The sequence below is a fragment of the Opisthorchis viverrini genome (assembly GCF_000715545.1).
Source record: "Opisthorchis viverrini unplaced genomic scaffold opera_v5_168, whole genome shotgun sequence".
NCBI lineage: Eukaryota > Metazoa > Platyhelminthes > Trematoda > Opisthorchiida > Opisthorchiidae > Opisthorchis > Opisthorchis viverrini.
This window is the reverse complement of record NW_008751823.1, coordinates 43,782-63,860: the sequence shown is the minus strand read 5'-3', so window position 1 is coordinate 63,860 and position 20,079 is coordinate 43,782. Positions and strand designations below refer to the sequence as shown.

The 20,079-nt window shown below is 46.5% G+C and overlaps 3 protein-coding genes across 3 annotated transcripts; 1 reads left to right on the top strand and 2 right to left on the bottom strand.

Moving 5' to 3' along the window:
* Positions 1-468: 468 nt before the first annotated feature.
* On the top strand, positions 469-12,828 carry T265_07321 (hypothetical protein; the record flags this gene model as incomplete). Its single annotated transcript, XM_009172813.1, has 10 exons — positions 469-528; positions 563-628; positions 663-771; positions 819-877; positions 909-1,159; positions 7,393-7,522; positions 9,872-10,129; positions 10,251-10,353; positions 12,623-12,714; positions 12,754-12,828. 10 exons carry the CDS (start codon positions 490-492, stop codon positions 12,826-12,828), a joined length of 1,182 nt encoding a protein of 393 aa, XP_009171077.1.
* On the bottom strand, positions 11,874-12,275 carry T265_07320 (hypothetical protein; the record flags this gene model as incomplete). The annotated part of the gene is made up of 1 exon (XM_009172812.1): positions 11,874-12,275. One exon carries the CDS (start codon positions 12,273-12,275, stop codon positions 11,874-11,876), a length of 402 nt encoding a protein of 133 aa, XP_009171076.1.
* Positions 12,829-13,737: 909 nt separating the features above from the next.
* On the bottom strand, positions 13,738-19,747 carry T265_07319 (hypothetical protein; the record flags this gene model as incomplete). Its single annotated transcript, XM_009172811.1, has 3 exons — positions 13,738-14,052; positions 18,944-19,103; positions 19,570-19,747. 2 exons carry the CDS (start codon positions 19,061-19,063, stop codon positions 13,801-13,803), a joined length of 372 nt encoding a protein of 123 aa, XP_009171075.1.
* Positions 19,748-20,079: the final 332 nt, after the last annotated feature.

Genomic DNA, 20,079 nt, shown 5'->3' with positions numbered 1-20,079 from the left:
CTACGTTGGTTTTAAGGTACCATATAGCGCATAATTTGTGCTGCTGCTGGGACGCGTCAACTGGGTAGATTACACGTGATTACCACCGGACTGTTACTGAGGTAAACGTGTCTACAATCCACCCAGGAAGACGGTCGCTTGTCTTCGGTCTGTGGGTTTAGGTCACCTGGCAATACGTGGTCCCTGCCTTCTTGATTAACGACGTCTGCTTGGATAAGATCAGCCGATTCACGTTTGTCTTCGGTTCCAAATAAGCAGCTCGAATCCGCCATCTGAAGCGGAAGTCTGTGGAACCAAGTATACCGTCCTCTGTCGTTCTGCTCATAAGGGGGCCTACTACCGTACTGATCAATTTCACCAGTACTGTGTGCCGTCCTCTGTCGTTCTGCTCATAAGGGGGTCACCAGTACTGTGTATCAACCAATCAAGGACTGAGTTTTACGTGGCTCATCTGCGGCAGAATTCGGGTTGGTTTCGGATCCCGCGAAAATGGCTCTCGACCCGAAATATGCCGACCTTCCTTGGATCGTATGTTCAATTTTGGATCACAGGTCTCTTTCAGGCTCATGGGCAACCGGATGTATACGAAGCCGGGGAGCTCCCGGAGGTAGATCAGCGCCTTTCAAGAGTGAGTGGTTATCAATCAGGTTTAATCGTTGCAGGCCGACCTGGAAGATGAAATGCTTCCCAAAGAAATAGAGAAACTTAGACTTTCTGTGAGTGACGCTCATAAGCGGTTTGCCTCGTGTAAGGTGGACTCTTCGAAAGTTGGTCGGTTAATCGCTGGTGTTTTAATTTGACCGTCACAGACTTTTCAGATTCGATTGCTGGTACTGGGAAGCGAGGGTATGCTATAGAGACGGATGAATATGAACTGGTATGTTGTGCTAAGCCTAATGTTTCTCAAGCTTCCACCCGATGCTCGTGACCGGGAGTCGTTCATGAGCCGTTTGCAACGCTTGCAAACTGAGGTGGCACAGCTCGTGGAGGATGCAGCCTCGATGTCTGATCAGTCACAGGCTAACCCAGAAAAACCAATCAACCCAGCCGAGCTTTCTAAACTTGCAGAAGTGCTTAGTGATCAGTTAAAGCAGCTGGAGACAAAAGGTCTGGACGACAGTTTTGCAGCACTTGATACTGCCGACAAGACATTGTTCAAGTATGTCCCGATCGAAACTTCGACCTTATTTTTGCACAGCATTGTCTGGCGTGGACGAACAATAATCAAAGAACTAGCTTGTTTTGATTGCTTTTGTATCGATTTGAGATTCTGTGTGTTAAATGTTTTGACGCTCACGGTTCAAATAATTGAATATACGAGAGCATACGTCAAAAACAAATTTCACTGTTAGTTTCCGACACCTACGACCCTTCGGCATGTTCCCGATGTCTCTATTTTTCGTGTTCACAGAGAACTAAGTCAGTACACAACGTAGTGAAAAAGGCAACGAAAGGAATCAGCTTCCATTGGTTTCCATAGCTTCCATAGTGGATTTGGTGTAGAGGCTGCGGAAACTAGTGTCATCCAGACTTTGCAAAAGGCTCTTTTCGCACAACCACGTGAAGGGTCGAATCGAGCAGGGGAGGTCAGACGATGACTTGGTAGCAAAGCATGAAAACCTTTAACAGCAAACTCAGCTGCGCTGACCATTGCCGTCTCTGAATGGAAACTGAGTCAAGGCACATCAATGGCTACAAACATCGTAAAACTTGACCAAGTCGTGCATTCCGTTTCGCTCATGCATCCAAGCTATTGCCTTCAGTGCATATCATCATCGACAACATGATATCCGTGTTTAACACCGACGCTTCCCTGCCGTATCAGTGCATAGTTCACTTCCTGGTCTCCCCATTTAGAAGTCCATTGGCAACCCGTGTTGACACATCAATTATACAAGCTACCACCCCTAATTTGTAGCTATCTACCTCACCTCCCCAAATCATCGGTGAACGAAACTGTGTCAGCCGCAACTGCTATACGATAAGTACGCGGTCCTTTCAGCTGAAACTGCAACGCCATCAGCAAGGCAACCCTGCCAGCCTACTTACGAATTTTCATCCACTCGCGGTGCATATTTGGCTGGCGAATATTGGGAAAAAGTTGAGTGCAAGAATTCATGTCGAAAGAGTACGGGATATTTTCGGGGCTGAACCACATATTACCAACATTGAACAGTCCCCTTGACGTCACTCACGTTTGGAGATTGTGCTGTTTCGAAAAATTGCCCCATATTACAGTTCATTACGAGACTTCAAAAATTTCCAACACAATAAAACGTATTGGCTATGCGGTCGTAACCGTCGCACAACACCTGAATGTTTGGCGACCATGACACATTGATTAGCTCCACACCAATAACTCGGAGGACTACCGGAACAGATCCGTCGTCAAACATTCAACCATGTTGAATTTATGGATCTGGAAGACTCATTGCATCACTAGCCAGGAGTTAAAACTACTTGATGTATTTGTATTGCGAAGCGACAAATCAGCTGGAGATGAAGGGGCGGTATTCTGTTTCCAACTAATCTGTGTTCTCCGCTGCCAGCAATGCTTCAGTAAATGTAACAAGGTACGATAGCTTTAGTTTACGGTCCACCGAATTTTACGGTCGAAGGAGACCAGGCTCCTATCAAATTAGCGGGATTTATCGCTGTACCGTACCCATTCCACATCATGATACCGGGATTTCAGTTTTTCATTCCGCTTTGACTAAAGTCGGGAGTTAGGATGGACTTGGTCTTGTGTATACTGCACTGTACCTCTGGTACCACTTGTGTAACTGCTCCGTGCAACTTTACCTATACTTTCGCACTCCATGTCAACTTTCTTTTTTGAATATGGTCTGCTTCACACTGTTCACCGTGTGAGTATAACGCCTGCAATTCGAGGAAGAGTACCAGAAGTCGTATCGAATTTCAAATACTTCGTTAGTTGTGTTGGCCTTGATGAAATTCTGTCTGATGAAATTAGTACATGAATCTCGGAAGCACAAATTAAGTCTACTAATTTGCATCACTAGCGTCAGAAGGGCACTGGGTCTTAAGGATCAGGTGCCCAGCTACAGTACTGTCTGGATTGTAATATGGTTGCGGTGCATGGCCTATGTAACTAGATGACATGAAGTGCCTTCGGACTTCTGACCCCCGATATCTTACTGTGGGATGGAATTCGTAACGAGTATCAGAAAACGTGTTCCGTTAGGCAGAAATAATGAAAAAAAACTTGCTACTAGCTGCTTTGTTTCGGGCATGTACTGCACACACCAAACTACCATCTCTTGAGACCAGGGTTCCTCCTTTACCCATTTCGGAGTGGCTCCGGTGTGGACAGATAATGACGTGTGTTTGGAGTTGTGTGGCGCGATACGTCTTCTGTTAGGAAGTCCCCCTATCTCTTCATATGGTTGACTGGAGCCACTAAGAAGTGCTAGCTAAGCGATATCGGTGACGTTCATGCTGTCATTTTCCAACCAGATAGTCCAACTGCGCTCGGATACGTAGCTGCCTTGGAGTGATTGCAATATGGCTAGCGCCAGATCTATACCTGTCTACTACTTTCTTTTTCAACCTTAAATACAACTAAATGGACTGTGTTGCGTGTAAATGAAGCGTCATTGTCGCCACAACACGCGAAACCTTCGCCCGTGAGCATCAAGCGGCATTCCAACTGGGTAGATGCCGCGTCAACCACGTCTTTACAGCCCGTCAGGTTTTGGAACAACTTCATACGCACAAATGACCCGCAGGCTTGGTGCTCCTTGACTTCAAGGGTGCGTTTGATTCTGCCGATCGGTCTCTGCTGTTGCCCACATTTTCTCAATAAGGTACGCCTCAGGAGTTTTGTGAACCTAGTCCTTTCCGTGTAATCACGTATCTCTGGGTATATGAGTGTATGATGAGCTCTCTAGAAGCTTCCCTACAAGAAGTGGTGTTTGCCCGTCTATCCTTGTTCAACTCCTTCGGTGAAATATTTAGGCGAATGCTGGAAGGTCTTCAAACCTCCGGTGTTTGAATCGTTGCTGGTGAGAACCTTGTTGGTCCGGAGTATGCATATGACGTCGTCATCTTTCAATACGAAGGTGAAGTACGAGCTCTGTCTTTGTAGACATTTTACTCGGCGTGCGCCTTGCATCTACGAAGTACAGTCTACATATGCTCGTAGCATTTTACTTAATGGTTGTGCCAGCTCTTTCGAAAGTTTGTCTGATGAAGTCATTGCATAGATTTCAATGGCCTCAAACATGTTTCTAACTTGGATCATCTGTGGCGTCGAAAAGTCATCAATGGGTCTCAGAGATGGCGTATACCAGCTTATAGTAAGGACTCTGCTGTTTAAGAGCTCCTAATTGCGAGCGGCAGAGTGGATTTGGCTCAGGATTCAGACTAATACAAATCGGATGCTTACCTACCGCCGCTCAAAATCTCTCCAGAAACTTCTCAGGTATCAGCGTTTAACTTGCTGTGTAAAGATGGGGTCAGATTCTTCAACCACTGAGCTCGAGTTGGCTCAGCTGTTGAGGCCCGAAAACAACCCCGATACCTTGAGTACTGTTGTCTGGGCGTAGGTGTCCTGGCAGTATCTCAGCCCTCATCCTTCCCTCGAGTATCGTTGCAATTGGCCATCGAAGGGCTGATGCAACTGAACGATTGTTACCATATTTTACGGTTGCGAGTAGCTCACTGAGCAGAGCTGTCGATATCTGTTCCCAACGGTCGTTCATATCTGACATAGGACCGTCCGGTGGTTCTTCGAGGAGCCGATTCTGAAAGTTTTGTTTGACTTCTGGATCCACAATGGCTAATCGAGGTCTGCGCATTCCGCGTAGACCTGAATGGTCAAATGAAAAGCAGCAGCACACAAGTGCTTGGTCGGAGTCCACATTTATGCTCCAGAAGGGGCACTAGACAGTATAGACCCTCACCACCGCTAACCGACGGTGATGTTGTCGATTTGGATTCGGGGCCCGTGTGGACACTACGTCAAGCGGTTCCCGTTGTTATGCGATCCACACATATCTGAAGCAGATGATTTCCGTTCCCGCCGGCCACCCATTTGGGCCTCATCAGCGCCTAGCCTAACTACTTGGGCGTTCACATCACCAGCCCGTTGTAAACGAACACTTAGAGCGCCAGAGAAACTGCCCTAAACAGATTCAAAGCTACGGTCTGTCAGGGCACAAGCAAGCAACCAAGGGGGCAATGGACCTCTCGACATTATTTCCCAGACATACAAGCCGTACAGAAGCGACAATCAACATCTACCAAATCAACTAGAGGCGCTTCTGATTCGTTGCTCAATGCAATACTCACTACGGCATATCCAGCCGCGGCGGCCTCTGCATCAATAGAGGTGCGCAGCTGGAACCTGGAAGAGACCGAGCGGGCAGTCACTCCAGTTACAGTGCTGGCGTCCTATATCCTTGTTTCTCACAGACAACATGCACCGATATAAAGGGAATCCAGCATACGAACAAGAGCCACTTATTCTATCCGCTTCAGTGTGTGACTATAAAGGCAGCTAAGTAGACCGGCGTTCCGGGTTCGAAGTCGGGCATACAGAAGCTGCAACTGAGCGTGATGAATGGCGAACAGAGCGGTCAGTCCCAGTGCTGGGATTGGCGGAGAGAGTATTCGAATTGGAGTGGGTTAGGGTGTCAGTAGTAGCATGTTTTCGCTTACCCATCACGCTGTGTGCAACATGCAAGGCACCCTGGCTGGTGACACTATGTGAGGACCAACGTAGCGTGACAGTATTTTTAGTTGTGACCTAGCTGTGCGCGGGCTGGGACACACTTGGAGAGGATAATGATTTAGGTCCTGAACCGAAGGCTTTAGCTCTGAGGCCTGACCACAAGGCAGTAGTGCAAGTGTTTTAGGGAAAAAGTCGCCGTGCCTGGAGGATCATGAGTCTTTATTCGTCAGACCTGACCACTGACCAACCTGGTATGGGAAACTTTGCAGGTGTCAAAGCGAAACCCTTCACCATAGCTCAGTGGGCTACGTAAGCCTGCATACCGCTACAGCGCGGCAGGGTCGTCTTTTTGGATCGGCTAATCGGTGTTCGTGGCGTTTGTGCAATCGGTTTGTTTCCAAGCTACGGGAGTGTCCTGAGGTATGAGTGTCTCAGAATGCTTGTGACAGGCTAATAATAATAATAATAATAATAATAATAATAATAATAGTCTATCTGTAAGACCCTTCAGGTGTCTAGCTGCCATGCTAGGGCTGAGACACTGCCAGGTTGCCCAAGCTAGTCTGGGACAGTCGAGATGCCGGGGTTCGAACCACGGACTTCCGGATCAGTAAGTTCGCACCATAGTCACAGAGCTCTCTCGAGCTCCTGCGATAAGATAGCGTCAGGTTCCTCGCTCATTTGTTGTTCTATCTTTTCACTTTAATTCTCTAATTATAACTAGGTAGACGTGTCTCTATAGCAGTAAAGCATCCGTGTCAACACTGATGCTTCATCGACGATGATGATACCGGGAGAAAGCGTTCTTGTAGCCGATAGACGAAACGGTTTCCGGCCGCAAAGGTTGTGCTTAACAAAAATCCCGTTAGACCCTGGCAACTGACTAAATAATGAGTGTGCGGAATGGTTTCTGATTTTCCGAAAGTCTTTTTTGGACTGAAAAACCTAATGTTAATTCACAGCTAGCTGCTACGGTACACGGGATCAGCTGTCAACTTGTCTTACTGTTGTTCATTGGAAAGCACTCAAACCCACTTCATATGAGTCGCGCGAAGTTCTGCAGAGTTCATTTTTAAGGCACGCTCCTACTCAGTGGATCTTTCACGTTGGGTGATTTCCCCTCCACTTCTGTCTGTTGGTGAGAAATCATCAGTGACACAGCGTACCCGTAGAACGTGCCACGGCGGATTATTTTGAAGGATCGTGCCCTCAACTGTGGTTAAATATGAGCTCTCATCATTTCGGCACAATAATTCGCTCCTCCATTGTGTTGGCCCATCGTATGTGTGTTTACCTTGGAAGAGGTCTTGGGTTAGTGGCAGACAGCAATCAAAGTAGCTTACTTTCCCTAACGTGTCTTTTTTGGAGAAAGGAAGAATACCTACCTTCGTAAACTTGGGCATGCCGGTCGTCCAGGTAGAACCTTCCCGCTTTTGCACCCATATTGCAAAAGCAATATGGGGCAATTTAATTCTTTTGAGTACTTCTCAATACGGTGATTTGAAGTATGGGGATTTGCTTACCTCTTTCTTTTTGCTCACTTCCCACGTTTCCGAGATAGTTGAATCTTGGGGGACGGTGTTACGGTTTGCAGCCTGACCAGTACTCCAATATAGCATCTGTTGATCGATATTCGGATTCCAGATGAATTTGTTCAAATTTGGTCTCACTCATGAGCTTATACCCTCCGTTTGTAGAAGAGTCTTAGCACAACTGGACGCATTCAAACCCGATAGAACTGATGTTCGGAAGCCGGAGGATTCAACGCGCATTGTCTACGAGATTTACGATCGACAGGATGTCACCAAGCAAACAGACTTGGAGCGAGTGAGTTTTTAACCAACCATCCGGTTGCCCTTATGTGTCCGTTAAATAACATACCCCTGAGGTCTTCTGTGACAAAATCCAACTTCTGTGTCCAGACCAATTCTTAGTGTCTAAATGACAGCATTCGCGCTTTTCGAAAGGTCATCGATGAGAACAAGCCATCGCACGCGTCCACCCACTATTTAATGTAAAACGCTTGAAGCCGTTTGGGAGGTTTTCCATTGACAAAACAAAGTCGCTCAAATAATCCTTTAAGGGGATACACTACTTGCTTCAGTAATCGTAAAAAATCGACATTTCCCCTCAGAAACTCGTAGTTTAGTTTTTCGGGTTTTGGAGCTGAAAACACCCGATTCAGAAGACTGGTCTGTAACAGCTATCGACAGGCATGTGTAAACAACGCCACCTGGAAGTCTGACTGAGAAATGTGGCCGATAACAGTCCTTTTGGAATGTGAAGTGTCTGCATGATGGTGACTTGGTTCTTGGCTTGTGGAACGTGATGGAGTGCGTGGATACATTTGTTTTATGACATTAGTACACCCAGCACGAGAAACAGGTGGATGTTTAGGGTGAAAACTAACAAATACAGGAGCAGCAGCCTTTTTCAGGAATTTATTGTCAAGGGTATTCAGGTGGATGTCGGCACCGTCTTGTCCATTCCTCGTTTGCTGAGACCCCAGTGAGCCTAGCATAGAACTAGCTCATCCAAAACACACCATCTTGGGTTCCCTTGGGTTGTTTTACTTGATTTCAGTTCTTGTCTGATTGAGTCTTAAAATTTCAGGCTTCTTAGAGTTGTACCTATGGTATTAGGTTAGCTGTTCAGTTATCCATTCAGGGTAGCTTCTGGAACAGGGGTCTGCACAGCACTGACAGGGGCTCCCCCTCTGAGTATATTCGATTCACCGAGTTTAGTTCGTGCTATCTCCCTTGTTGTGCGACTAGGCTTAGGCTGGTTTAAAATGGGGATAAGTGACTCTTGACTTGACTAGCGTCTTGGCTGTTGTGCTAATTCAGCCACACCAAGGGGGCTGCAAATAGCATTAATTTGATAATTTTACTAAGTAGGTTCACTTCGAGCGTCCCTCAGCGGCTTGAATAAAACAGTGTGTCGATATGAATTGACATACTTGGTAAGACAGCGATTAGAAATTGAGCTTGCCGCATCTCGGCAGCTCAGCGAGAATTCCCGCTGAGCCTCTTGCATCTATATTTTACCCCGTAGGTTTTATCGGGCGCGGTTAACTATAGTTCGGTTGGATGAACATGCACAAAAATCGAGGGTCATAGAAGCAAAATGAGTGGGTACCCCGTGAATTAATATATAGTTGTGCGTAGCACAACTACGCACTGATGATGTCACCTCGATTGGTGATGAAACGTTTGCAACCAAATTGCCCAGCTCAGCGAACAAGCCAACGACCATAGTTCAATGCGTTGAATAGCTGCTATGCCACCCGAAGAAAGCACAAGAGCCAAGCTACTGCCAATTTGCCCTAACCTCAACAGGTGCAGTAGAGATACAGAGGTTTGATTCGAACAATGGAGGTGTTAGCTTGCCTCCTGTTGTAACAAAGTCGTTCAGCTTAGCACCGTTTCGGTACCCATCTGCCATGCCAACGGAAGGAGGCACGACGGCTGGTATACAGTCAAGTTGCTCAAGCCCACACAGGATCAGTCGAGATGCTGAGGTAACCATAGAGGCGCCAGTGTGACTCCCGTTGTAACAAGGCTTGTGGCTTTACTGGCGACAAACGAATCCTTGACCCGTAAGCATCAAGCAGGATTTCGAGAGGTTAGAGACTTCGTCGATCACATCTTCACACTCCGTCAGATGTTAAAGGAACACCAAATGTACAGAGAACCCACAATCGTGGTATCTCTCGACTTCAGGGGTGCGTTTGATTCTGTCGATCGGTCGTTACTGTTAACCGCACTTACCCAACGGGTATGTCCCCGAAATGTGTTAAAATAATCCGACTCCTATATTCACATACTTCTCTGCGTGTGGGAATGTACAGCGAGCTCTCCAAAAGCTTAAAATACTCCATTGCCTCTTTGTAGACTGTTCATCCTTCTAACATAGGAATTGCTCACCCTAACTAACGTGAATAGCGCGTCTTGGTGTACTTCAGAACTGCCAATCGTATGTTCCTACTAGGCCGGGCAGTAAAACACCGAATGTTTTCCCATATCTTCCGTGCGTCTCTGATCCTACTGTCTTAGTGTATCCTGCTCTTGTCCAGAGAAGTGATGTATTCGTTCACGGACCCTTGTTTGTTCGGGTGTATTGCGACGAGGTTTTTAACCTCACTGACATCATTCAACCTTCGTTCAACCGTTTCAGGTGGCCGATATGGATCGTCGTATTCAGAGATTGGAGGCGTTGATTGGTCAGGCGGACCCGACTAAGTTGTCTGCACTCACAGCAGACACTGCACAACGCAGTCTATTGGAAACTGCGTCGCGCCTTTCGGCACGCACTGCACTGCTTCATCCTGGACACCTAGATATGATCGAAACCCGTTTATCGTCTCTTCACACGAAATTGCAGTCAATCACTGAGAAGCGTGAAACACTGTCAGATGCTGACACACAAAACAAGGTAGTGCGCGTTGTCGTGACTAGCGCATTAGGATGGCTTTACTGTTCTTCTCATCGTTACACACAGCAGCACCAGTATGGGCAACCTACCATCCTGACACACCTGTTTTTTCCAACCACAGGTTGCCGAACTGTATGAGTTGGTCAAAAAGTGGAATGACGTGGCGGACAGTCTCCCCATGATAGTAGAGCGCTTATCGGAGTTGAAAGAACTACACGAGGAAGGTAAGTCCCTGAACAATGTATCAAGGGTATTTTCATTTCCCCGCAACCAGATGTGTTTGCTAATAAGCAAAGTTTCCAGGACGCAAACAGTTATATTACGATAGCTCCGACGTGCTTTACAGAACTCTACGTAGTATGTTTTTTTCAACCAAGAAACCAGTGAATAATTCCGTCGTCTATGGAACGTCAGCTGGCATTTACGATGGTTCTCCTAATAAGGAACACCCGTTGGACCCGATCAAAGCGGCCTCTCTTGGGGAAGAGATTGCTCAAGTTGCCAGTCTTAGACAACGACTGAGTGGCCGTTTGGGTCATCGAGTGCGTTTTTGGGGGAAAGCGGTTACCTTTGGCTATCTTCCGACGTTAATGCTGTAATTGCTTCACAAGTGCAATAAACTAGAGTGCTTCTCGAGCACAAACTGCGGATGTTCTCTCAAGAGCTGACTGATTCGTGTAGTGCTGTAAGACTACATTTGGTGGTGTTCTTCAGGAAGGTGGCTGCTTCACTGTCGCCACATTGTTTCATCATGACAATGTCAAACATGGGTTTGGTATACCAGGACTGGCGTTGCTCGATTTGAGACCTTCATTGTTTCAAAAACGACCAGCGAGCTAGAGGATCGATCTTTACCTCATTGGCGTACTAACTGAGTGTGCAGCTGGAATTTCAAACCGAATGAACTCCCTCTGAATTGCTGCATCCCTAATACTTCTCCACATCTGGTTTACGAAAAGAATGACGTCGAAAGGAAGCACCTGTCGCGCTTTGCATAGGCAAAAAACGTTTGTCAGTGCGATTTGCGGGTGCTCAAATTTCCTATCGTGAGATAGCATAAATTTACTCAGCTACTGAAAAGTTACTGGTCCTTCAAGTTTGTAAACTAGTGCTGATATAATTTTCTGGGGCAGTTAGGCTGCTCATCACCTCACCCAACTTGAGGAAGTAGATGTTCTTCAGTCATACTTTAAAATGAACATCATCTCGTCCTCAAGCTTATCTTTTCAGGCTTTGTCAGTTGGAGCTTGCCACACGTTCTTCCATCAGCGAAAAGACCACTCAACCGTATTCGATTAGTATAACAAACAAGGACAGCTCATCGAGCACCGTTTTTGCAATGGCTGACGGCAGGTTACTTGAACCAAGTTGCTGGCGATCTGCTCCCTCTAGCTGAGAAATACGTGTTCCTCACACCTATATTGAAGAACCAAGTTTGCACCCTGACTTCTATCAGTTTCCGCTGGAGCTTCCATCACTTCACTAATTTCTTATGGCTCAGTTACGCTAACTGGATGTCTAGCGAGCGAGTAAACACACAAATCTTATGATTTGTTCTTAATGTTGACCATCTTAACTAACTCAGCAGTTTAATGCTTACTCCACACTACATCTTGTGCCTCACCATAACAAATCCAGGTCTTGTGGTCATGTTCAGTTGCACGTTCAACAAACTTATCAATCGTAATGCACACTGGTGATTAACAAAGTTAAATCTTCCCTGATATCCGAAAGTACGTGGCCCCTATTGCGGAGTACGAGTCGATATTGCCAAACTTTTGTTGTCCCTACTGCGGCGTCTGGTGTATACATAACCTGGTCTTCTATTGATTGCCTCTGAATGACGCGTAGTTGGAACACTTCCGAAACGTTCCTTCTTCTGCGAGTATTTGCGCCGAAGGGTGATAACATTAGGAATGAATATCAGTGCAGTGATACGATGGAGATGTAGAGATTTATCGTCCGCTTGTCGATCGTGTGTGGAATTATTCGCGCGCAAGCTAAGCTTGCTGAACGCTCCGAAAAGGAAGTGCGTTGAACAGTTTAGGTTCTGAGGCAACGTTATCGTTTCTGACCACCGGAATGACGTCTGGACCAGCACTTTTGAATCAAGTTTTCTTTCGTGTTTACCTACTGCGGTAGCCATGGTGCCTTGCAATTTAGTACCACAGTGCAGATGAATGGGATGCGAATAGAGGTACTGAACAAATCCTATGGCCGAAACTACTTGTCTTTTGGTGGGTTGGTGCACTGCTGCTGCTGCTGCTGCTACTATCCTGTCTAACAATAGGCACTCTTTTGTGACACTCGACAGCTACTCAATAATGTTATGCTTTTATTACTGGTTTAAAGCTAGGAAAAGGTGTAGCTAAAAGCTGCTCCGGATAACTGACATCTGTATATGGAACTGGCCGAATTTCTCTAAGACGCTGTTCTTCCATTTCTCGTGAATCAGTGATGCCTTCATTTAGTACGTTTGTTTTATTATTTCAGCTTCTGAATTCAGTAACCTACTGTCGTCCATTGAAAACGGACAAAAATCGGTCAGCGAACAGCTGGATGCCTATTCGAAACTGTTAACAGAGGTAGGTTGTCCGGTACATAACTGTTTTTGTCCAAAAAAGGTTCAGCTTAAAGTGGATCAAAATATGGAAACGCTCAAGAAGGACTTTTCCAGCCTGGAATCTCGTCTTTCTTAACTGGCCAATGCATCGATTTGTTCTTCTCGATTTCCTTGCTTCTGACTTTGAACATGGTATTGGTATTTGGACGCACGTAAAGCTGTTTGGTATTTGTATGGGACCCTGGTTCTAGTTGAAGCTGTGTACCGGATTTTCTTTGACTTTGACGGCTCGCATAAATAATTCATACTTTCATGGGCTAATGAATGTCTGTCTCGTTTCTGAGCTGTTCTCAGTGGCAGTGGGCTTGGGTAATTATTGAATTTTGAGCTTTCGCGAGACGAAAGTTGAGCATAGAACAGCAAATTTTCAACTAGGTCATGTTCCGCATTTTGGAGCACCTGACAGTTGGACGTCTGTGGCCGCTAATCCTGTGTGATAGTTGCGTTGTCACCTAACCGGCAAAGATTCGGCGAGGCCCAAGAGCTGATATTTCCGTGCATCAATGAAGCTTATATGAATTCAGGATGCTGATTGTGCCTTATCTTTGACAGTTCTTTACGCATTTAACCATCTGTTGTCGCGTCACTTAACCAGCGTAGTGTCGCTCTACCACACACATCCAAACACATTACGACCGCACCACCTTTTAGGCCTAGGCCACTGTTTTTTTCGGTCTCTTTTGTCCATGCCTTTTACAGTCAACGACCCTGTAAGCTGTGAACCACTCGCCAGTTCCGTTCTTGTTTCGGAGTTTTTGCCGTAATAGATTTCAATACAGTATCACCAAAGCATAAACGCAGTACCCCCTTTGTTATGATTCCAAAAAAGGTTGAGCGAAATCGGTCGGATCAGAGCCCGACTGTGGTAGCTGTGTACAGCCACATGGTCGTTTGGGAGAATCATTGGAGAAAGTACTGTATAATCTTTAATTCCTTCAAGTGCAGCACACTGTTCCTCCAAGAAATTTGGGTAAGATGATAAGTGCGGAAGATGTGAATATATATTAACACTACTAGAGCGTATGTACATAGGCGAATTCGATGCAAATTACCAGTCATGTTTCCACAATGTATTTCTTCCTCGAATGAGTCGTCGGTGCATGATGATCCTGCCCTCTGGCGTCGACAGACGGGCAGCTTCAGAAAACTTCTTCTCACGCCGAGACAAAAGGATGGTAGTCAGTCGTTTCTTTCCCATAAGTTTTGATCCTAGCCTGGGCAACACTTTCTGCATCATGAGTTCGTATTCCTTGGGTAACACATTGTTACGCGCTAAATTCGGGCCAACGCCGGGATGGATCTAAGGTAGGAAAAGTACGGGAAGTTTGACCAAGGAGTTCAGGAGGGGTTACATACTTGTGCATTCAATTAATGAATTTGATTAAGTAAATAGTAGCCAACATTTAATTTGGCTTATCACGTCCCACTAGAGGTGTCAACTTCTAAACACTTGCACCAACCTTCCCCATGGAAGAAGGTTGTATCACTCGAGGGCAAGAGCGGACGTGGACGGGACGAGTTAGTGAATTGTCTGTCTCAGGTACGCTCACTTCGATCTGCTAGCTCAGCACCAACTAAATCGCACTTTGCTGAAAATGGATAGATCACTAATGGCCGGGTCTGTTCGAGAGGATAGGACTTTCGATATAGAAGGAAGACATCCGAGCTCTCGTTGGTCGCAACGACCATCGGCATCAGCAGGACCATCCGGCTGAAAGGCGGTGAATGCTGGGGGCAAAAATAGTTAGGTGCAATCGATCCAGTTCATCGTCCGTAACAAACAAAACTGGTATTCGAAATGACCGATAAGGAACGGTCAGCTTTGGTTAGTATGCAGAAAAGTGTTCCTAAAGAGGTGAGTAATCATTTTCAGCGTTGAGCCATGCCTGAGGGTAATTGTGTCGTGTTGAGTTGGGCAACCAGGGGCAAATAGTGCTGTCTAATGGGCTTATGGTGAATAAATCTGGAAAGCTGGTCTCATTAGAGTGGGACAAGTCACCTATGTAATGGCTCTTGATTACTATTCGCTGCCACATAGCGTCTCCAACGGGGACTGTCGCTTGGTCCCGAATACGGTAAACAGCTTCCAGCAACAGGGCATTCAACCTCGACTGTGCTGGAAGCGAGACAAGATCGTTTGATTTTTGACAATACTGGGCACAGAACGTACATTTCAGGAGACTGGACTCTCGGCCAAATTGAATAGTGCGCCGTCGGTCCTATCGTACGGTTTTTAAGGCCGGCCATTCCCAACCTGTACTGAAGATAGCATTGATGACTTCATCGGCATGACGTCGGTCACTTCACTGTTTCATATTTCCACCGTTGAGGATAGTACGACTTTAGCCCCGGAGCAATATAGTACCAGTTACGTGCGTTAGAACTGCCCTCTCTTGTCTGAGGGATGAAGTTCAACTCTGCGCGCGCATAGCAATTCGAACCCGACCACCACGTCAAGGTGGCTCTTAGTCGTGTGCCGTCAAAATCACGTACCACAGCGACTGTCAGAATACTGATGTGGCAGTTCCAAAAACTTGGAACGGATTGTTGACAGCGCTGAGGCCTCGAGTGTAGCTTTGCATGTCAACATGCGACGAAGTTGGACGTAGTGCCCTGAAGGCCCCCTAGACGGTGTTGACACGTAATTTTCGGTTTGTGGCCCTGTGATATTTCACCTTAGGACGAGATTGATAACAGTTCTGCACGCCCCTTGAATGCAATCGCCAAAAGTCGAAAACTAGCAGATGGATGCGTAATGGAATCAGCCCAGAACTCACCGATATATCGAAATTTTGTTATCAGTTTGCAGGATAAAAGTACATTGGTGCCATTTAATAGACTGTTTATGAAGACAAAAGCCAGACGAGCTATTGTTTGACTGATGTGGACTGCAATGTATCTGGGAACACGCAAGTTAACCCATGGCTGCTTACGGTTGGTGCACAATGCCGTACTGTACAGTGTGTTGTTCATCTGACACTGGAAACGCACTGTATTGAGAAAAGTCCTTGTAGGGTACGAAACTGGGAAATTGAAGCGGAAGAGTTTAGGGTTCGCGGCGGTTATCACATCGTTTCACGACGACAGTCACCAGTCTGAAAGTTTTGTCAAGGATTACAAACCTAATCACCATGGGGGTTGTGTTAATCACTATGGGGTTTGTGTTGCAGCATGCTGAAACACTATTCCGGTATTCCGCCAAACTTCAGAGGGTTGTATTTGGGTGAAATTTGCCCCTTCACTTGATTTCCGAAGGCCCACACTCGAACCGTTAAAATCGGATATGGATCCATGGATTGCAGACACTGGTATATATATATANAGTGAGAGCTTTTATCAAAGCGTCCACTAACCTTATTCAGCACGGACAGTCCTACCTGGCGTCGGACGATGAGCCAAGTTGGAGTGTGGTTGCGACCGGTCCTATGCGGGATGCAGTGATTGGAAGAGGGTGACTGAGCTATAGCGTACGAAGCTTCGACATTATGTGTATCCCATATCTGATCAGCAAACGCGTTGGATGAGTTCGTTCTGGTTAGTGTTTAATTGCTGGACACATGAGCTTCTCAGTTAAGGTATGCGCGTTTTGCGCAAACTAGAAGAGCGTAGCGAGGGTCGGTTACGGACATGTGAATGAATGGAGTCCACACAGCTATTCCGGGGGACCAGATGTTAATGAATCCTCGCCATTGGTGACTGATGGAAGTGTGGACTATTTGGGTTTGGGACTGGCTCGATAGTGGACACCATGTAGCCAAAAAATTTCCGCCCTTCCGGAGGTCGTTACAGCTGCTATTAGTTTTGCCAACACTGTCCGTCCGTGCGTATCGTGTCTAAAATGACCATTCAAGCTTCAGAAAGACTTACCTACGTGCCTGCGCGTTTACTCCAATAGCGACCGAAATATTTGAGCTTTAGGCCCGTCATAAAAGAACATCCAGAATACGTCTGACAGATTTACGACTTCCAGGAATAAACAAATAAAGCGGGGCACGAGTGAACCTCAACTACCCTTTCATCGAAGTCAAGCGAATCGCGCAAAGGTCACCATCAACGGGTATAAGCCAAGTAAAAACACTTCAATATTACGGCTTGACATAGTACCTACCGCAGCCACCACATCACCAGGTGCGCGGCTGAGAAGCGAAACGAAATCGACGGGCATTCAATTTGGTTACAGTTGTCACACCATGGAGTATTGTTTCTGACAGACAACATACACCACTTGAAGGTACACAGCGTACGAACAGCCAGTTATCCCGCTTTCTCCAGAGCGCGGACATTGCGGGCAGCTGGGCGGACCGACTTTCGGGTTTCGAAAGTTGATTTCAAGGTGCTCACGGTCGTTGCCGAAGACTGATGCGCAAAGTTGTGGTTAAGGGTGGTTCAAAGTAAACGTCAGTGCTAGTGCTGGGACCTAGATACTGATTAGTCACAATGGGGCGGAGTAGAAAATGGAATACGCGAAAGTGTAAGAGGTGATGCGTCATTAGTAACAATTTTTTGCCTGTCCGCCCTGCTGTATGAACAAGCAGCGCGATCCGGCTAATGACGACCCATGTGGAGTGATTATTTTTAGTTGTGAAGTTCAATTGTACGCAAGCTTGGCTGTTGTCATGGCGCATCGAAAGAAGGGTACTTAGAGCTGTCAACCAAAGCGTTCGGTTCACTCATCCGGGGATGGGAACGGGGAGACTACAATGATGGGACAAGTTTTTGGAGAATAAGTAGCCGTGCAATTCACAACCCCAATCTGGAGGTCCAGGGAACTGTATCCCTCAGGTGTGTTGTTCATTGACCATGAGAAAGTCCGTAGATGTCAAAGTGAGACTTCGCAGTATAGCTCAATGGGCCAAATAGGTACACGTCTTCAAACAGCGTTAAGGTGCAGTCTCCTTGTGAGCATACTCTCTTAATGAAGAGCGGAGAGAACACGGAAGGGTAATACCTTAACGCAAAGAAGTCCTTTATCACTAGGGAACATGATGAAGAGTTAGAAAACGTTCAGCTGTAGTACTCTGTAAGTGCCTAGCTGTCATGCCATCCAAGGGAAGCACGGGGGCTGGGATACTACCAGGTTGCCCAAGCCTAGACAGGGGAAGTCGAGAGGCAGAGGTCGGGTTCGAACCACGGACCTTCCGGCCAGCAAATTCTCGCTCCAACCACTTGGTCCATCTCGCCCCAATATATTTGGACATTGTCGAAATAAATTCATCTAAGCAAATGGCCCGTTGCCGGATCGTTCTAGCGTCTCCCATGAACCTCCCTCACCTTAAACCCAGCGCTCAATAGGCAGACTGCTAGACAGTGACACCATGCACTCTACTGGGTTTGACTAAATGCTGCGTCATAGTAGCTCAAGGCAGGAAAATAAACAGCATTGTTTGACTGCGGCCGCCCTCATTTCATGTTGTCATGTCATGGCCTTTTCCTCGCGAGCTTTTTGCTAAGCAATGCAAAACAACTTTCCTCTGCGGACGATGGCCTGGTGTGCGCCCTAATACGTTTTATCTGCTGCTTTAACGACTCCCACTCTGTTTCACTTATCACCTGGCACAACCGTTTGCTGCATACATTGTGAAGTCAACTGACTTGCCATGCTACGGAGACGCCAGTGTTTAAATGTCTGAAAACATTTGGGGTCCTCGCACCGGAGGGATCGCATTCCGCGACCGTGTATTGGCAGTTGCCATATATACGCGGCCCTCTGACTCCAGTTAGTTTTTCAAGGTTATAAACAATCCTGCGCACTTGGCTCGCACATTGACCTTGTCTCTTATAGTGCATTATGGTCTATGCGGATGTCAAGATGTGTCAGGTTTGTCACCAAACTAAAGCTCCTTGCTCTGAAATCACAAAGACACAAAGTATTGTAAAATCCTGCCTGAAACAATACTGTTTACCTACTTTGAGGGTAACAGCTATGGTTAAGTGTACTTAGACGAACCAATCAGTCCGCAGATTATAAGGCTTCTCCAAAGTCGAGAAAAACTGTCAGGGTTGGTCGGATGCATGTGTGACACTGTCAAGGTAAAGTTTCTCGAAATTCTCATGGTGCTCTCAGAATTACACCTACGTGCTGATGTGCCTTGCAGATACCTGAGCGCAGTGTAAAGGGAAAAACGGCTTCGTGAAATGTGGTGACAAGTACACAATCCCATACTACATAAACATTGACAACAGACACCAACCTGTGGATCGTAGGCTTTTGTTAGCTTAAAGCTGCGGTGAGAGATAGTGCCGACACCACGAAACGGCGCGATAAGCGCTGTGTGGCAAACCTTCCGGAAGAAGTTCGTCAGCATCTCCATCACTGGTAAATTTCGTATTCCAAAAATTAACTCGATTAAGCTGGAACGGGAAAAATCGGTGGAAAACTTGGGCGGAGCAGACACATATAACCAAAAAATGGACATTCCATAGAGCCGGTCAGTCTAATGACTCCTCTTCAATTAGACCCCAAATGGAACTGACTAAACTCGCTCCGTTCTGTAAGCGAAACCGATCTATGCTGAAGAACTCAGCAGTTTACAGGTGTTTCATCCGCAGTATGCACCTAAAAAAACTCCAGGGAGTACCGAACCCGTGCGATGTGGATCCCGGGACGTTCTCTCACACCAATTGAGCATGCGAACGATGTTGCTGTCCCTGGTTCAGACCGGTTAAAATGCAAACTATGTTAAATAAACAAAATAATTCCGCCGCACTGTGTGGTATGCGCTTTGCACTTGTAATGTGCTGTTACAATACTGGGCGGGATCAAATCCAGACTAATGGCTTGCAGATAAACCAATCGACGTGGAGACAAATCGCTTACTTCTAGAATCGGGAAGACCAAGTCAGATTTCGCCAAACTCCAACATTCATGGCGCCGAGGTGACGTGAGTTTGTCTATCAAGGGCAGAGTTTACACTGTGGCGGTGCGATCCGTATTACTTCGTCGATAAGAGACGTTGCCTCTATGCACAAAAGACATACGAAAGATGTCAGTGTTTGATCATCGGTGTCTCCGAAGTATTGTTCGGGTCTGGTGGGAACATCGGATTAGTAATGTTAAGGTACGCCAGATGTTCTTAGGAAGAAGAAACTCTCCCGCGAAAGATGAATTTCTCACGCTTCACAGGTAAGGCTAGGTAGAACATGTACTCCGAATGCCAGAAGAGTGTCCGCCTCGCAGAGTGCTGAAGGCCCAGTCCTGTGTTGGGTGGAAGCGGCCGAGTGGTAGACAGTGTACAACCTGGCAACGGGGTATGAAAACTAACCAGTAAACTTAGCCAGGTCGACAACTGCTGTTTCCCTGGATTGTAACTTCGGGACTTTACTCACT